This window comes from Labrus mixtus, chromosome 20 (genome assembly GCF_963584025.1).
Source record: "Labrus mixtus chromosome 20, fLabMix1.1, whole genome shotgun sequence".
Lineage (NCBI taxonomy): Eukaryota > Metazoa > Chordata > Actinopteri > Labriformes > Labridae > Labrus > Labrus mixtus.
This window is the reverse complement of record NC_083631.1, coordinates 11,672,598-11,689,047: the sequence shown is the minus strand read 5'-3', so window position 1 is coordinate 11,689,047 and position 16,450 is coordinate 11,672,598. Positions and strand designations below refer to the sequence as shown.

General features: G+C 38.8%; 2 protein-coding genes across 2 annotated transcripts; both read right to left on the bottom strand.

Moving 5' to 3' along the window:
* Positions 1-1,339: 1,339 nt before the first annotated feature.
* LOC132995410 (ferritin, liver middle subunit) lies at positions 1,340-3,325 on the bottom strand. Its single transcript, XM_061065376.1, has 4 exons — positions 3,017-3,325; positions 2,327-2,473; positions 1,899-2,024; positions 1,340-1,781 (listed from the first exon to the last, which is right to left on the bottom strand). The coding sequence occupies exons 1-4, from the start codon at positions 3,116-3,118 to the stop codon at positions 1,626-1,628; spliced, it is 531 nt and encodes a 176-aa protein (XP_060921359.1). The 5' UTR covers positions 3,119-3,325; the 3' UTR covers positions 1,340-1,625.
* A 2,817-nt stretch (positions 3,326-6,142) lies between these two features.
* Positions 6,143-16,002, bottom strand: aldh16a1 (aldehyde dehydrogenase 16 family, member A1). Its single transcript, XM_061065373.1, has 17 exons — positions 15,808-16,002; positions 14,481-14,580; positions 14,206-14,332; positions 13,962-14,119; positions 13,795-13,872; positions 13,160-13,347; positions 12,915-13,073; positions 12,642-12,800; positions 11,976-12,132; positions 11,688-11,763; positions 11,422-11,527; positions 10,939-11,075; positions 10,602-10,772; positions 9,336-9,540; positions 9,029-9,214; positions 8,191-8,316; positions 6,143-8,069 (listed from the first exon to the last, which is right to left on the bottom strand). Exons 1-17 carry the CDS (start codon positions 15,895-15,897, stop codon positions 7,899-7,901), a joined length of 2,394 nt encoding a protein of 797 aa, XP_060921356.1. The 5' UTR covers positions 15,898-16,002; the 3' UTR covers positions 6,143-7,898.
* Positions 16,003-16,450: the final 448 nt, after the last annotated feature.

Sequence of the window (16,450 nt, the reverse complement as noted above, 5' to 3'; positions counted from 1 at the left end):
AGCATCCCTCTGACATGTTTTAAGTTTAGTAAAGGACCTAACCTTGACAAAAAAGCAGCACAGCCCTACATGAAGACATGAAGACACTCAGTTTTTGAAAGTTTACAGTTGCTGCAGTAAAGTCATTTTGATTGATGTCCGTTTTCGAAATTCTGAAATCTTCATCTTTGCACAGCTACGTTGGCTGTGGAATCTCACTTTGACTTTGTCTCAACGTGTCTGCGATACTGATTATACAAGATTTCAGGTTCAATCAAAAAGTCCAGTTCTCGGTCTTCGAGGTGCACTACCAACCTTCTCCAGCAGAGGGCCGCCATGCATAACAATATAACACATAACATCTCGTGTCCATGATGAAGTTGTAGTGAGTGAAAAAGTCCCTTTACTCAGTTGCACAACACAATTTTGAGGTAGCCTACTTGAACCTACACTTTTTTTCTCACTATCATTTAGCAATTTTATGATCATAATTTATTTTTAGTTGCAACGTTTGGATTAGAAATACATTTCAAAAACCAAGGTTAGTTATGAAGTTGTGATGAAATGAGGCTTATTGATCTCAGGGTGGATATTCACCTTTTCTTTTCTCAACAATACGTATATGTTTGTTTGTGTTGCATTTTTATGCATGGCAATAATTAATTCATAAGAAATGTACAATATATATTTATTTTTTTAATTAAAGTCAGTAACTTTGCATGATTTATACTTTAACTTCTGGTGCTTCAAAATTTGAATGCATACATATTAGTCAGATTTTTAATTCTTGACCTGTTCTCATATCTTTAGACAATTTGCACTACAGGGATCCAAAACAGCTTCCATGAGAAGTTTTTGGTGTGAAATTCACAGAAAAGAATCTGATGCAACTGTTAGACTGATGGCTGATGTCAGCATTTACATAATCTGAGGACGAGAATATTCTGACCAGTTTAACAGAATTTAATGCTTGCTCATTGCATGCCCTTTGAAATTATTTTATTTTCAGAATTGTGCTTAAATCATGACATGATAGTGTCCTCTTTACATATTCAGCTAAGTGGCCTGGGAAGAAATAGACTGCAAGAACAGTGATGTTCCGGTCACAAAATTATATTTTTCATGCTGTACTCATCTTTGTTAGGGTTTCAGGAGAGAAAGTCCCCATTACTTCATAGGAAACGTTTTTGATACTACAATTAAACAATTTGAGCACCCCCTTAAGAATTCACAGAAATGACCAGCCTGTAACCAGTTTTCAAAGATGTTTCTGACTGACATGGCGCTGTGATTTAACATAACCCACATTCTTAAGTCAATGTAAAATAGGTTCTGTAACAGATGCAAACACACATTTAAATCCAGCTCAAAATGTTTATTCAGTTTCAGAAACAATCAGAAGTGCCAAAAGGAGGGCTTACAGGTAACGAGGGCAAACCCGTACCTTGATGAATACCCATCCTGACATATGACATTAAAGAACAGCGACACCACCAGATCAAGAGAATTTATCACCATCGTAGACAAAGCAGGTTAGACTTAAATTGAGGCTGAGTGAATGAACAGATAAAGCAGAAAGGTGTTTATTTTTTTAAAGCCTTTTTGTCATTAAGACTCTCATTGAAAGCTTAATCCTGACTCTGCATTTAGCTTTTCCCACCCAGGGTGTGCTTGTCAAACAGGTACTCTGCCATCTTGTTGGTGTGGGCATCCATGCGGGTGAGGTTGGAAATGTAGTCACCCAGCTTCTTGATAGCCTCCACCTGCTCGTTCAGGTAGTGGGTCTCCAGGAAGTCGCACATCTGAGGGCAGAAGACAAAAAAATTAAAATAAAAGTGTTGGTTTGGTAAAGAAACAGATACTTTTGAAATTTAATCAATTACACAACGCCTTCTTAGATCATCTTTAATGCAACTTACATGTGGGTCTACGTGCTCAGAGGCCAGTTTGTGCAGGTCGAGCAGAGCCTGGTTGACATTCTTCTCCAGCTGCAGGGCGCACTGCATGGCCTCAAGCCCACTGCCCCACTCGTCACGCTCCGGTTTCTAAAAAGAAGAAAAACAGTACATTTAGTAGACTGAACATTATCATGACACAATCATTAAATGATTGCAGAGGAAAATAGGTTATTTAGGCAATAATTATATGTGCAGTAGGCCTTTGGACTGCTACTAACAGCGGTCAACAGATATAGTATCTTTTGAACATGTTATCTAACATTGTAAAAGGTATAATATAGTTCAGGGCCTAAAGAATACACAGCAAGCAGGAATGAGCGTGGCACATTAATCCCACAGGCTGTGGTTACATATGTCATAACAAGACCGGTTCTGCAGTCTGCACCCACCTTGATGTCCTGCAGGAAGATGCGTCCTCCCCTGTTGTTCTGGAAGGCCAGCAGCTTCTGAGAATGCTCTCTCTCCTCGTCACTGTTCTCCTTGAAGAAATGGGCGAAGCCTGGAAGGGCCACGTCATCCCGGGAGAAGTAATAGGCCTGTAAGAGACAAGAGGGGAGGACAAAAACTGTTATTAGGGGACATAACCGGTTATTATTTGGAAGAAAAGAAGGTTGTAACAAATGGTAGTTATGAAGCCAGTGGTCAATAATATGAGTCATTACTTTGGTGTGCTGTCTGTTTAGACACAGATAGCAATGAGTAAGAGGGAGTCAGTGAGTAGTAAGCATGACACAGCACTTTCTTTGCAGTGAGGAGAGTGGGGGATACAGATCTCCTTATCTGGCAACCTGCTAATCAGCGATAAACAACCGTAGACTGCAAATATTAACAACAGAGAAACGCAGAGACTGAAAAGCTGCTTTGAGTAAAAGATATAATACAAACACTACACAGTTAAGTAGCATTTGTATCGATTTTTCATTCTTTCACCATGCAATAAGATGCTATACAGTCTATGGTTACTATCCCACTTTAGGTTGAATGTAAAGGTTTAACACATCACGCAGTGCAGAATATAAATTGTATTTTGGAATCTGCAGTGTAGATTAATTCTGTGTAAAAACGTGTTTCTCTCTCACCATGGAAGTGTAGGTGTAGGAGGCAAACAGCTCCATGTTGACCATCCTGTTGACGGCGGCCTCGCAGTCGCGGTTGTAGTTCTGACGTACTTGGGACTCCATTTTGGCTGACGTTTTTCTTGTGCTTTTCTTAACAAAACGGTACAAAAATAGAGCTTTACGGCGACCTTTTCAGTAGTGTTCAAGTAGAAAGTCTTGTCCGGAATGCAGACGAACTGTAAAGAAAATCGGGACGAAGGAAGAAGTTCCGTTCAAACACTGTTGAAGCAAGAACTCCTGCAGATTTCTTCCCTGGTGTGAAATGGTGGAGGCGTCGCTCCTTGTATTTATACCCGACGTACGGTCTCGTGACAGACGTAACGTCACTGCCCACATTTCCGCCAACTAGTACAAAGCTCACTTCTATAACACACCAATGCAAAGCTCACATGACGCTGGTGAAATGAGGATGAAGTTGCATTTTTCACCACTTTATCTGAGGTTAAATATTCTATTAGTTTATTCTGAGCTACCACTCAACTTCAGTCACAAAGCACGTTTGATGTTTCAAGAGAATAAAATCATAATTTTATGTGAATTAAAAAAACAAAAAATATGTATTTTTAAATTATTTATTTTTTGTGAGAAAGAATGTAGGCTGATTGTCAGTTTACCTCCAATTCCCTCGGGATCAATAAAGTATCTATCCATCTATCCATCTATCTATCTATCTATCTATCTATCTATCTATCTATCTATCTATCTATCTATCTATCTATTTATCTATTTATCTATCCATCCATCCATCCATCCATCCATCCATCCATCTTTCTATCTATCTATCTATCCATCTTTCTATCTATCTATCTATCTATATATCTATATATCTTTCTTTCTATCTATCTATCTATCTATCTATCTATCTATCTATCTATCTATCTATCTAACAATTAATAAGGTCTAAGGTCTAGATAAAACAGGAAAACCAAATGATATTTTTTAACACTAAAACGGTTTTGTGTTGTAGGCCTACATAATTTCAGTAGGCTAGTGCTATGAAAATAAAAAATGATTCAATCATCTTAAAAACTTTCATTTGACTGTTTTACTTGCAACTGCAAATAAAGTGGCAAATGACCTTTGATTAATGTTTTACTGTACTTGTTGTTTCAGAGTGTTCTTTGGGGCTGAGAAATCTATCAACCTTTTTTTATTGTTGCTAACTGAACTAGTTTTACCTTGTGAACGCACCATGAACTCCCAGAACTGCTGATAACATGCTTTTCACCGAGGTGTTTTTTATTGCATAACTTAATACCACTGTTGAGAAATACTGAGTCTGGAAAGCCAGAAAAGTCCTCTGATTGCTGAAAGCAAAAAAATGCTGTCTTCAAAAGTCTTATAGAGGTTTAATTCCTACCAATAATACATGATTTTGTATTGTACTGAACACCATGTCAAGGCTCAAGCTGCATGAATAGAATAAGTGGCATAAAGCAGTGGTTCCTAAAGTGGGGGTCGGGACCCCCTTGGGGGTCGCGAGTTGCCTTTCAAAAACAAATGCAAACTGGAAATGACTTGAAATTACATATTTTACCTATTATTGTGAAATTACACACAAAAATGTTGTTCAATTAGTTTAACTGCTGTATTTTTTATTGTTGTTCTAATGTCAGGATTGGATAGGCCTAGTAGTGCGTGCTGCTGTGTGCAGCGTTATGCTTTAACCACTTCCAGGGACAGAAGGGGTCCCCGGTCTGTCGCATCGTTATTTTGGGGGTCGCGGGATGAAAAGTTTGGGAACCCCTGGTTTAGAGAACTGGTGCAACTGAGCGTTGAAGGGCCTTGAAGATTATTGGACATGAAATTTAGCATCTGTGCTAAACACAGACAATTGTACCGTATTGTAACAGGAAATAAAAGAGAAACAGGTAGCAAAACATGCAGACTGATTGATGTAGCTACTGCTTACTTATCATCATTTTCATGTAAGCAACATAACCTGTCCTACATTTATTGTTGGTCTATAAACTAGGCAACAATAAAACCAATTTTGTTGATGAAGAGCACTGTGTGGCTATAATATCTTTGTATCCAACAATATAACACAGTACCTGCTGTGACTCAGCAATTTAGATGTCTTTTTTTTGCCTTGTCATATCACATAATTGCTCAATCTTGTGAAAAGCAGTATCAAGTTGAACTGAGAACTGTGCTGAGTCATTGTTGTGACTCAGCATACCACAGTCTCAAGGCCATACTTCCTTTACTTTGTTTGGTCATGATGGCGGTAAAAGGGAGGAGTCTTGTGACAAGCGAAGAGGTCTTACTAGACGTTTGAGTGCTCAACTGGCTGGAACAAGTTTGAAAAAACGAAAAAGGAACAAGGATTCAAAATGGGAACCGATACTATATATATATATAATATAAGCATTTTAAACACAGTGTCCAGTTCTGCAACAGTGTCTACACTTAGTGATAGCTAAAAGATGAACCAAGCTACAAAAAATAAGAATAACATATTGTGCATAGAAATTGCATGTTTTTTTCACCACTGTTTTGATTTTCTTAAAGGTTGAATGTCATGCAAAGCTGCTCAATTCTAGACACAAAAGAAACACAACTTGTACTCAAAGTTGTTTTTGTTTCTGAATAGCTAGCCCGTTTTCTTATAGCCTTGCAAGCGTAACAGTGACCTATATTGTCATGTTGTTCCAAAATAAACCTTTTTAATTGTGGTATTCTGATTTCTTTTTCCTTTATTAACTTGGGTCTCTGAAGATGACTACAGTTATGAGTCTGCTTTGATTTTAATGCTCATGTCATCATACTGACAAGTTCACAAGAAATGCCAAACTGTTGATGTCAGGCAGCTGTACCATATTTAAGAAGGCTTATCAATAGTTTTCTAGGTATTGGGTCTGCAATTAGATGAAAAATAAAAGGATTATAAATGGGGACTATGAATGTCGGAAATAAACACAACTGCAATCTGTTATTTGGCTGTATATTTCAATTCAACTGATGATAGACTAGCGGTTATCCCTTACGCTCTCCTCCCCACATTTCCTGTCTCTCTTCAGCAGCCCTATCCAATGAAGCCTAAGGCCCAAACATTTACTTTAAATAAAAAAACATGTGCTAAAATCCATTAAATGTGATCTTCTTTTATGAATTGCATTCAGTGAAACAGGGCATACAGGGACATGAACAGATCTGCATGAAACATATTTTTCTACAATGTGAATTTGGACATGGAAACACACAACATTTTACAGGGAATGTTTGCTGCAAGGGCACTTTCATGGCTTAAAACAGAATGATTATACAGTATTAATGATAAACAGTACAGAATGTTTCGATTGAGTCAAACCATGATCGAGAGACTTTTGCTCAGTCATGAACAGAACCTTTAAGACGTGTGAGGTTTTAAGTGGTAGACTGAAAAAAGAGATATATTTGAAGTCAAATTACTACTTCAACTGAGACATTGTAATGAAATGAACAAGTCTCTGTTATGATCTAATGTACTTCAAAATCTCAAGAGTCCTCTTAATATTCTCTGAACCAGGGTTCTGCTATCTTCAAATCTGCCTGGAAAGTCAGAATAGTAGAAATAAACCAGAGGTGTGGCGTGTATGAAAAACAACGTGATTGCAGAAGAAGAGGTAGAAAGTTATGAGGTCATGTGTTATGATTGCACAAACAGCAGAGCAAATGTCAGGTGGACTTTTTACTGAGAGGAATGACCGACACTGGCTGTCTTTATTGGAATGGAGGAATAGGTCATTTAAATCACCCCATTGTAGATGTTCACAATTAAAGCAACAGTCACAGGTTAATGCTTCAGCGATACTGTAGACATATGACCCTCATAAAAGGAAATGTTAAGTTTAATATAAACCCCTTTCTAATTCAGTGCCTGTTTAAGTGCTTTTTGTAAATGTGTTTGAAACCCAGATTGAGTCACTGTAGCTTCTTCTGCCATAACCTCCGTATTAAGTTGGTTAATATATTTAATCTTTTGATGTCTCATTCTGCTGACTCACTTCCTTCTACAACCCCCCCCCCCATTGTCTCACAAGTGACCTTTCTAACAAATCATGTTATAACCAATTAAGACATTCACCGTTTTTTTGGGCAGGACTTCATGATTTCTGGGAGCATTTGAATTGTTTTGTGGGAAACTTCAAATTTAAATACATTTAAATTAGTCAATATTTTTTTATATTATATCTTAATTTTAAGGTTGCATGTTTTTTAAATATTTGTATTTAAATATTATATTATTATTATATTTATTTGTGTTTCAATATTGGAGCCCACCAACACATTTGAAAGCTGAGGGTTTTACATTTACAATTCCTTATTCATCTTTGATTTTGATTTGTCAGGTTTGTTTTGTTTCTGCTAGCCCTTGTCGCATTACCTGAGACCTTAGGTTTCACTAATGTTTGATTTCTTGCATATAAAAATGATTGGCCATAAGATGTTGAAACAACTGCCTCAAGAAATAATTACCACCTAAAAAACAAAACCAATAGTTAGCATGTCTGGCTAACTAAATCATTTATAGTAGTAACTGTGCTTTAAAAAACTCTAAGTTCACAACTAGAAGGTCCACACTGTTCAGTTTCCCCGCTGTATGAAAGTAAGTTAGTATGTAAAGTTTATTTATATAGCACCTTTGAAGAGCAGAAGTCACGAAGTTGTAAACTGCTAATGCAAGTAAAGTAAGTTGGCACGTGTTGCAGCAGTTATTAAGGAGGGTGGTGGTGTTCTTACTTTAACGGTAATTTAACTAACATCCAATTTTTCAAACAATCCTTCCATTTAAATCCAAGCCCCAAAGGTTACATTTTATTATATATATTTCACTTTTCATACTCTCTCCCTCTGTCTCTCATGCTGTAGGAATCCAAACACTTTTCCATTGGACGGCATTTCTCCACATCTCTTCCAGGACCAAAGAATGACACCAGTCTTTCCCTCCGTCTTCTCCAGCGTCATTTTGGCAGAAAAGGCGCAAGGTCTTCAGGGGGCTGGTGCAGGTGTACTGGAGGAACTGACAGCCCTAGACAAAAAAAAAAACAGAGAGCAAGAGAAGTTATTGTTTAATACAGAGTGAGAACTTAAGAGAATTCTGCTCTCAGAAGTAACAATGTTTTTTAATGGCCCTGTCTTCACGTCATCACCTCAGCTTTGCCCCAGTACCAGATGGCCTTGATGACGCTGTGATGAGCCAGAGCTGCTGTCAGTTGGTCTTTACTTCCAGAGATGACATTAACCAAACCTGCTGGCAGGTCTGAAGCCTGGAGTACCTAGGGATGAGCAGAAGGAAGAAAGGGACTATAGACATGAAAATCAGGGTGTATGTCACAAAGACTGCTGTACACAAACGTCTAGTATAGTCGTTTGACTTTGGCATACCTCAAGGATCTGTTCTTGGCCCCACTGAATTTGTGTTCATAATTTAACGATAGAATTTTAAATAATAATTTTTATGTAATTTTAGACTTTTATGCAGATGACACTCAGCTGTACAAGACTGTCTCAGCAAACTTACCAGCCCAAAGAACTGCAAGGGCTCTACAGTCACTCGAGTAGTCTGTCTTTGCTCTGATGTCAGAAAATGACAGTGGTGTCAGAAACAGCAGCCCATTGGTCATGATTAATGTTTCTGTGTTATGTTCTGTTTTTTAATATAACTGTTTAATCTGTACACCACTGACAAAGAGCTGCTTAACTGCCATTCGTTGTTTATATAGCAACGACAACAAAGATCTATTCTATTTTAACTTCCAAAATATCTGCAAAAAGAATTATGTACGGTAATTTAAGCATGTTTCCATCCATGAACATTATCAGTAAGTTTATTAAAATCAATAGTTGGTTGCCCTATCGCTCCTGTTGTTTTAAGTCAATGCAGAAGATGATAGCACAATGACATAGTCCATATAAACATACATGTTCATATGAATACTATAATATCTAACTTAAGCCAAAAAGCAAATTTAGCATTTTAAAACTGACCTGAATAAATGCCAAAGCAGGTAGTGGGTACTTCTCACTTGGGACCAAGATGACTGCATTGCCAGTGGCGACAGCTGCCCCAAGAAGTGTTACCATTGACAGGAGGGTATTCTTGTCAGGGAGGATGACCCCCAAGACTCCTAAGGCTTCAGCATATGAGAGAGCAGAGCCAGACTGTGGCATAGGCTGGAGGGACAAAGGACAAACAATATGTGAAAGCTGTCTCTGGAAATACAACCAATTTTTCTGACAATAATGGAAAGTTTTTTTTTTAAATTAAATTTGCGTTACATGAAAAAGCCCTCACCAGATTTCCTCCCTGGACTTTGTCACAGTAGGCTGCCCAATCACTAAGTCTGATGATGCTAAGCTCCACCTCTTTCTCAGCCTCTTCCATTGACAGACCGCTTTGGACATTGATTGACGTAGATATGTCCTTCCTCTTTGCTTCCAGGCCCTTAGCTAGAGAGTAGAGAGACTGAGCGCGTGCAGAAGGGCTCTTTTTCATCCAGCTAGAAAAGGGAAAAGTTGTTAAAACAAATGTCATATACAACCACAGCCCATAACATGAGTGATTTATTTTATTCTATACACACACGCAGATACTGTATATAATATATATGATCATGCACTGTACCTGTAAGAGCTAGTGTTTGGGTAACAACAGGTAAAGCTGTGTTTTGGGGGGTATTTGTAATTCTGATGGTTTACTTTATTGTTCACTCTGCATTCCTTTTTTTTCCAAATTAGTCTATATGTACTATATGTATGTACAATACTCAGCAAACTTCTGTTTTTTACGAGTTCTTAAAGTCAAATTGGACTTTGACTGGTGATAAACACACATGCCTACAATTGGCTTTGAAATAACTCGATGTCCATCTGAATTGAGAGGCTGAAAGTTTGAGTAATAGTAGGTGTTTATAAAGGGTCAACTTTCACCTGGATGAATTTAATTGTATTAATTACATTTTGAGGTTTAAAAAGGGGTTACATTCAAAAAGTATTGAGAGTTTCAGCCTTGGTCAAATTGAATACTGTAACTGAGCACAATAATGCTCCCTGGCAGCAGTGGACCTCGGAAAACTAGGATTTAAATTTCAACAGCTTTTCTAGTAAAACTAAAAGAGAGTCATGAAAGAGGTACACGGTTTGGGCCGGTCAGTTTTGTTTTTGAGAGAAAAATTGATGCCTTAGTCATGTGTGGAGATGTGGTGAAGAAATGTGTAAGCATGTTATTACATTCACAATGGACAGCTGCTGACTGAAGCACTTTCTTTAACTATTGCTGATTACAGCAGCTCAGGGCAATTTCTTTGTAATGTCTGCTGCATGAAAACCAAACAGCAGATTGGGAAAAGAAAAATGTGTGCCTTGTTTAAATGTATTGTTACTCAGCTTATTCCTATATTTGTATATACTGTATGTATATCTATGTAATTTCAGAATGTATCCACGGAGGGTTTTTAACATAAGAAAAGAAAATGTATTTTAGTTTTAGAACTTCGACGGCTTAACAACTCACAAGCATTTGTTGTGTTTTTGGTCTATATTTGTGTGGCCAAACTCTCACCCTGGCTGGACTTTGATAGCAGCCTCCACAGCATTACGGACATCTTTTCGGCCCCCATCTGTACAGTAGGCTAACACACTGCCGCCCCCTGGTGACTGTATAGCCACACTGCAGCCAGACACTGATTTACATGCCTTACCCCCCACAAACTGTAAGTAAGGCTTTGGAGCACTGAGGGGGGAGAGAGTGACGCATGTGAGAAGAACATCATCTTGTTAAACCTGCATGAATTTCAATGTATGATTTTTGGATGAAGTACTTAAAAAATAATTATGTGCTTATATTGCCTAATCTGTTATAAACATGACTCAAAGTAAAGGAATGCTATCGAACCAACCTGGCAGGGTCCGAGTCATCAGGAATGACAGTGGGAGATGCTGTGGTTCCAAACTTTGAGTAGTCCAAAGAGACAGGGAATGAGCGAGGGAGAGGAGTAGAGGGAGAAGAGGAGGGGCGGAGGAACTGGTAAAGACCCTGGGAAAAGCAGAGAGGTGATCAACACACAGCACAGGACTCATATATACACAGTTGTAAAGATGGCGCTCATAACCAAAATATTTTTCTGTAAATATCTTCTGGCCTTGAGAGAATCGTGTGTGTACTAACTTAATTTAAAAAGTCTAGCTAAACGCATTATAGCTGTCATGCTAATGACTAAAAAGATAGCTAGCTAACCCTATTTGGAAATTAACAGATGTGCTTCTTTCGTCACCTTTACGTGTATAGTATATCTCTGGTACAAAATATTTCATAATAGAATGCTGTCCGTTTTTGGTAACCTGTCTAAGTAGTATGTGTGTAATAAAATAGTGAAACTCACTTCCTGTCCTCCGTCAGTGCAGGTCCCGCTGTCTTTGTGACCAGAAACGGACAGACAGGGATCGGACACAGAGTGGGAATTCACCCAAACTGAGCCGACTGACAGACTGAGAATACAAAAGAAGAATATAAATACAAGCCAGGAATAAAAAATAAAAAAAAACTTTTCACAGCAAACATTTTTGAATGCTTTCTCCCTCAAGAAATAAAAAAAAACTGCAGAAGAAAGGAAAGAGGAGAGAAGGGGGAGAAATTGTATGCGTGTACCTCTTAGCTGTCTCTAGAGCCAGGGTGAGGTCTTCAGTCCAGACAGAGGCTGCCTTCCCATGAGGACTGTGGTTTCCTAATCAAAACAGAGACTACAGCTGTTTAAATGTTCAACACAAATGCTAAAATAAAATACAGAGTATATGTACATCTCTCAAAAAGTCTAAAAATTGACATTCAGTTTTGTAGGACAAAATGTTCATGTTCATCAACTGTAACTAAACAAAATCAGACAAATTGTTCAACCATTTTTAATTCATGAATCGATATTTACAGAGCCCCGCTTACCCAGGGTCACTGCTTCTGTGTTGCTTCTGAAGGTCATGAGGGGCAGCAGTGGGCCAGGAGAGGGACTGATCACAAATGGAGAGGAAGGGACCGACCCACAGAGCACTGTTGGGGGGTACTGAGAACCTGTTGGGGGTGCAGCGCAGGACTGAACCAACTGTGGATCAAAATGAGCAAAACCAATCGTTTTTTAAAAACTCTTAATTGGGAACTTTTATCTTTTCACAAGTTTTACATATATTTGCTACTGAGAGCGTGTTAGGTTAATTTATTTGCAATTACTTGTAGGAAGACACAAAATCACACATAATATTTAGGATACAACAATTACATTCAAATATTTTTACTGTGGTCCTTATGAAGACAAGAGACATGGACTTAAAGATGTAGATAATATAATTAAGATAGAAGCAAAGGGTCACAGGTGTAGCTGGATAGAAAAAAATAAATAAAAAAAGCTCTACCTGTGTGAAATACAACACTGTGGTTTGAGGAAACAGCTATGACTCTATCCATGTGTTGACTAACTACTGGATGGAAAATCTAATGAATGTACACTAAGTATCCATCAAATATTTTCCTCTAATGGAGTGAATGTACAGTATACTGTTTCAGTTGGACATGTTGAAGCCACTGTAGCTTGGCATAACTTTCTTTTTGACTAACCGTGGCCCCCTGCTGCTGAGCTGCCAGTACTGCAGCATCCACCAGGACCCTATCTTCATCACTGTGCAGGCCCACACACTTCATCCCTGCCATGCGCAGCTTGAGACGGGCCACAACAGTGTCCAGTACACTCTCCTGAACGCACAACACCCAGTGGACCTGGGGGGGGGGGGGGGGGGGAGAGAGAGAGAGAGAGAGGACATGTGATGGTCTGATAGGCTTGCATAAGACACAATCCATCTTTCTGTGGAGGGTACTAATCTTGTAAATCACCTCTCTTTTCTTCTTGAAGGCAGTTTCTATCACTCCATCCACTGCACTGTCAATGTCAGCTGATTCAAAGATGATAAAGGGACATGTAGCACCAATGAAGGGGGAAAAAGAAACAGGGACGCTCATCCCAGCTGTGGCCTTACAGAGAGTCACCCCATTCTGAAAGATACGAAAACCATTTTGGTCATTTAAAAAGTAAACATAAAACAAACATATGGGTAGGCGACAAAGGTTTCCTCACACACCTGCTTGTTGCCACTGTAGGTGATGTAACTGATGCTGGGGCTCTGGGCCACTTTAGCACCAAGTGACACGTCACTTCCTGTTAAAACATTAAGAGCCCCAGCTGGAAGCCCTGCTCCCATAAAAAGCTGTGCGAGCAGCAGCAGTGCAGGTGCAGTGCTCTGACCAGGGACGACGACGACAGAGTTCCCTAGAGGAAGAAGGAATTTAATTACAACTCACTCTTCTTCTTACCACAACTGTGAACCAAAATTAAAGATTTGATTAAAGTCTGATAACTGAATTATTATTAATTTCAAGCAAACATTTAACTGTTTTAGCAGAAATGTGAACATTTACTTTGATCCCCTGAATTTGTGTAAGCTGAACATCTTTGTACTTTTTGATCATTTTTAAGATAAGATAAACATCACCTTTGACTCTTAGAAAACCGTAATGTTTTTTTTTCCATTGTTTTGGAGTGTTTCAATGACAGCAAAACCAAATGACCAACTCAGAAAAAGATTGGCAGTTTACTTGATAATTATAGTTAGAATTATTTGCAGCCCTAGAGTCAATGCTAACGTACAAGGGAACTTTTTCAATTTACATCTAAAAAGTGCGGTGAATGTTTTTATGTGTGTTTGTTGTGTGTTACCCATGGCCAGTGCTGGTATGACTTTGAGCATAAGGGAATATAGGGAGCAGTCATCAGAAACAACTACTGCCACCACACCTAGGGAAAAAGACATTATACATTCAAACAAAAACTTCACTGAAAATAAAACTTATACTTATATTTTGTCAACACCCTGATAACCTCACCAAGTGGAGTCCAGTTACTGATGAGGGTGTCTCTGAGCTGAGCCCAGCTGCTGTAGTACTGCAGCAGTCTGACAAGGGTGGAGGGAGAGCAGGAGGCCCCACATGCCTCACACAGCTCCGACACACACTGACCGTGCTGGCCGAGAACGCTCACTAACCTGTAAACGGAGACATGCAGCTTCACATTAGGACAGCCAGTGAAGAGACAAAGTGTCTCAAATGTGGGAAGGGGAGTTTGTCGTACTTGAGCAGCACTTTGGCCCTCTGGTGGCAGGTGAGTCCACTCCAGGCTTTGTAGCCGCTGACAGCAGAGGACGCACATTGGGAGACATCATCCTCCACAGCGCACACTACGCTGCACACATTTCCACCTGGAAGACCAGAGTAGTCGGAAAACATGCATTTATCACTTTCCTCATCTTAATTTAAAAAAAAAAAACTGTCAGAAGATGAAAACACTATATTAGAAGTGTCTTCTGGGTGTGTTTTCTATGCAATTTAGATTCAGGCTGCTTTTACCTTTAGAATCAGTCAGGGAGCAGCTCTGTCTGCCTACTGGATGGATGAACTTGCCATCGATAAACAGACCCAGAGAACGAGAATGATGATCCAGCCAGGCCTGAGGGAGAAAGAAGAAACAGTCAAATCAGATGGTAAAAAGATGATTAAAATATGGTAACCAAAACCACCTCTAATAATGAACGGTGGCTGACATTTGGAGTTGCTTTTCCTCCCACCATAAACAAAAAACGGCAACACTGAGGTAGGTTTTAAATGTTTTTTTACTTTTACTTTTTATGTCTTTATTTGGAGATAGGACAGTGGATAGACTAGAGTGAGAAATCAGGGAGAATTGGGATTGACTTGTGGGAAAGGACTAGAACCACAGCCACCCACATGGAGTACTGCAGCCATCGTGCATGGGGTGCGTGCACTAACCACTAGGGTACCGGTGGCAAAAAGTTAATTATTTTGCATGTCAAGTTACTACCTTTCAAAAACTTTTCTTTTTTTTTGTGTATTAAATGGCAGGATATATTCTTCATGACAAAAAGAATACAACTGGTCATTATGCTTTTGATTTCAATTTAACTTACTTCACATCAACTTTATTAACACGGAACAATTGCCTCAGAGCAATCTTTATAACACAATCTGCCACTGCACATGAGAGATATCCACACCTATGCTTAAGTTTTATTGGTCAGGAAGACACCACCTCTGCTGATGGAGAGTACCTAGTGGAGTGGTCAACTATTTACAGACCGAAGATCAAAGTACAGAATTGATCTACTCTCCAAATCAGCAAGCTCATGGGCATAGATCAAACTCAAGCTGTGTCTGCATTGCTTGTAATATCGCACAGTTACATTTTCTTTGACTCTGTCTCTAGTTAGAACAAAATACCACATAGAACACTGACAACACATTTGCTTACAGTACTCTGTAATCTTTTTTTTCTCATCCTTTACCATGTATATCACCAACAAATAACCAAACAACTTTCTCTTTTATTTTATTATTGTCAGATGATTTAAGTCTTGGGTTAACCCAATTGGAACTGACTTGATAATCAAAAACCAGTATTCGAGATTTTCCTTTAAGTGGAAACACAGGTCCAAGCCTCTTGCCTTCAGCATTGACATTTCATAACTTAGTAAACTGAAGCGTTACGGTGTCACATGCTTACCTTGTGGGCTACTGTCAGTTTTCATTAAATGAACTTCACATGGGTCAAATATTTTTACAAGAAGACTTTTAACCTAGTGAGCAGTAACCTTAAAATATGCCACAACCAAAGCCATAAAATACCTTCCATTGTCGTGAATGACAAAGACAACTTCACCTGTGCAGTGGCAGTGCTGGACGCTGCTGCTGGTCCGTACTCCATGCTTTGGAAAATATCGTGCACAGTCTTGATGGTGCTCCCAGCCATAATAGTTAAAAGCCGGAGAGGAGCAGTTTCTTCAACCCTATGTTCTTTGTCAAGCTTTCAACTTGATACACTTTACTATGGAGGTTGGACGGCGGTGAAGTACCAGACAGAGAGAGGGGGAACAAAAAGTCAGCCGTGCTCCTACAACACGTCAAACGCAAACGTGCTGCCAGCTAAACTTCCCTCCCACTTACAAGAAACCTCAGCTGTAAAAATGATGTGCAGAGCTACAGTCTTGGTTTCACCCCCTGTTTACTTCCGGTGTTGTTTGTAATTTCCAAGGGTTCATTTATTTTCACGAATTAAACCGAATCAATTAACCACAATAAATGTTAATTAATTAAACTAACCGACGGTCATCTTCAGTTGTATAAAAAAAAATTGACAATTTGAGAGTTGAAGCCAGTTGGTCAAATTCTCGTTTTACCAGATAATGTTTAAGTAACTTAGTTCTCACAACTCTTTATTATTATTATTATTATTTTTTATCTTTTCCACATTTTTAACACGTAAAGTTCGAGCAACATTATTAAACGTCATTATGAATAACTGA

Excerpts from the sequence above, each read along its gene's own strand:
- LOC132995410 (XM_061065376.1), bottom strand. The coding sequence starts at position 3,118 with ATGGAGTCCCAAGTACGTCAGAACTACAACCGCGACTGCGAGGCCGCC. Across the intron at positions 2,474-3,016 it reads CCTACACCTACACTTCCATG|GCCTATTACTTCTCCCGGGA; the intron begins GTGAGAGAGAAA and ends TGTCTCTTACAG. Across the intron at positions 2,025-2,326 it reads TCTTCCTGCAGGACATCAAG|AAACCGGAGCGTGACGAGTG; the intron begins GTGGGTGCAGAC and ends TCTTCTTTTTAG.
- aldh16a1 (XM_061065373.1), bottom strand. The coding sequence starts at position 15,897 with ATGGCTGGGAGCACCATCAAGACTGTGCACGATATTTTCCAAAGCATG. Across the intron at positions 13,348-13,794 it reads CATACCAGCACTGGCCATGG|GGAACTCTGTCGTCGTCGTC; the intron begins GTAACACACAAC and ends TTCTTCCTCTAG. Across the intron at positions 10,773-10,938 it reads GATGACTCGGACCCTGCCAG|TGCTCCAAAGCCTTACTTAC; the intron begins GTTGGTTCGATA and ends CTCCCCCCTCAG.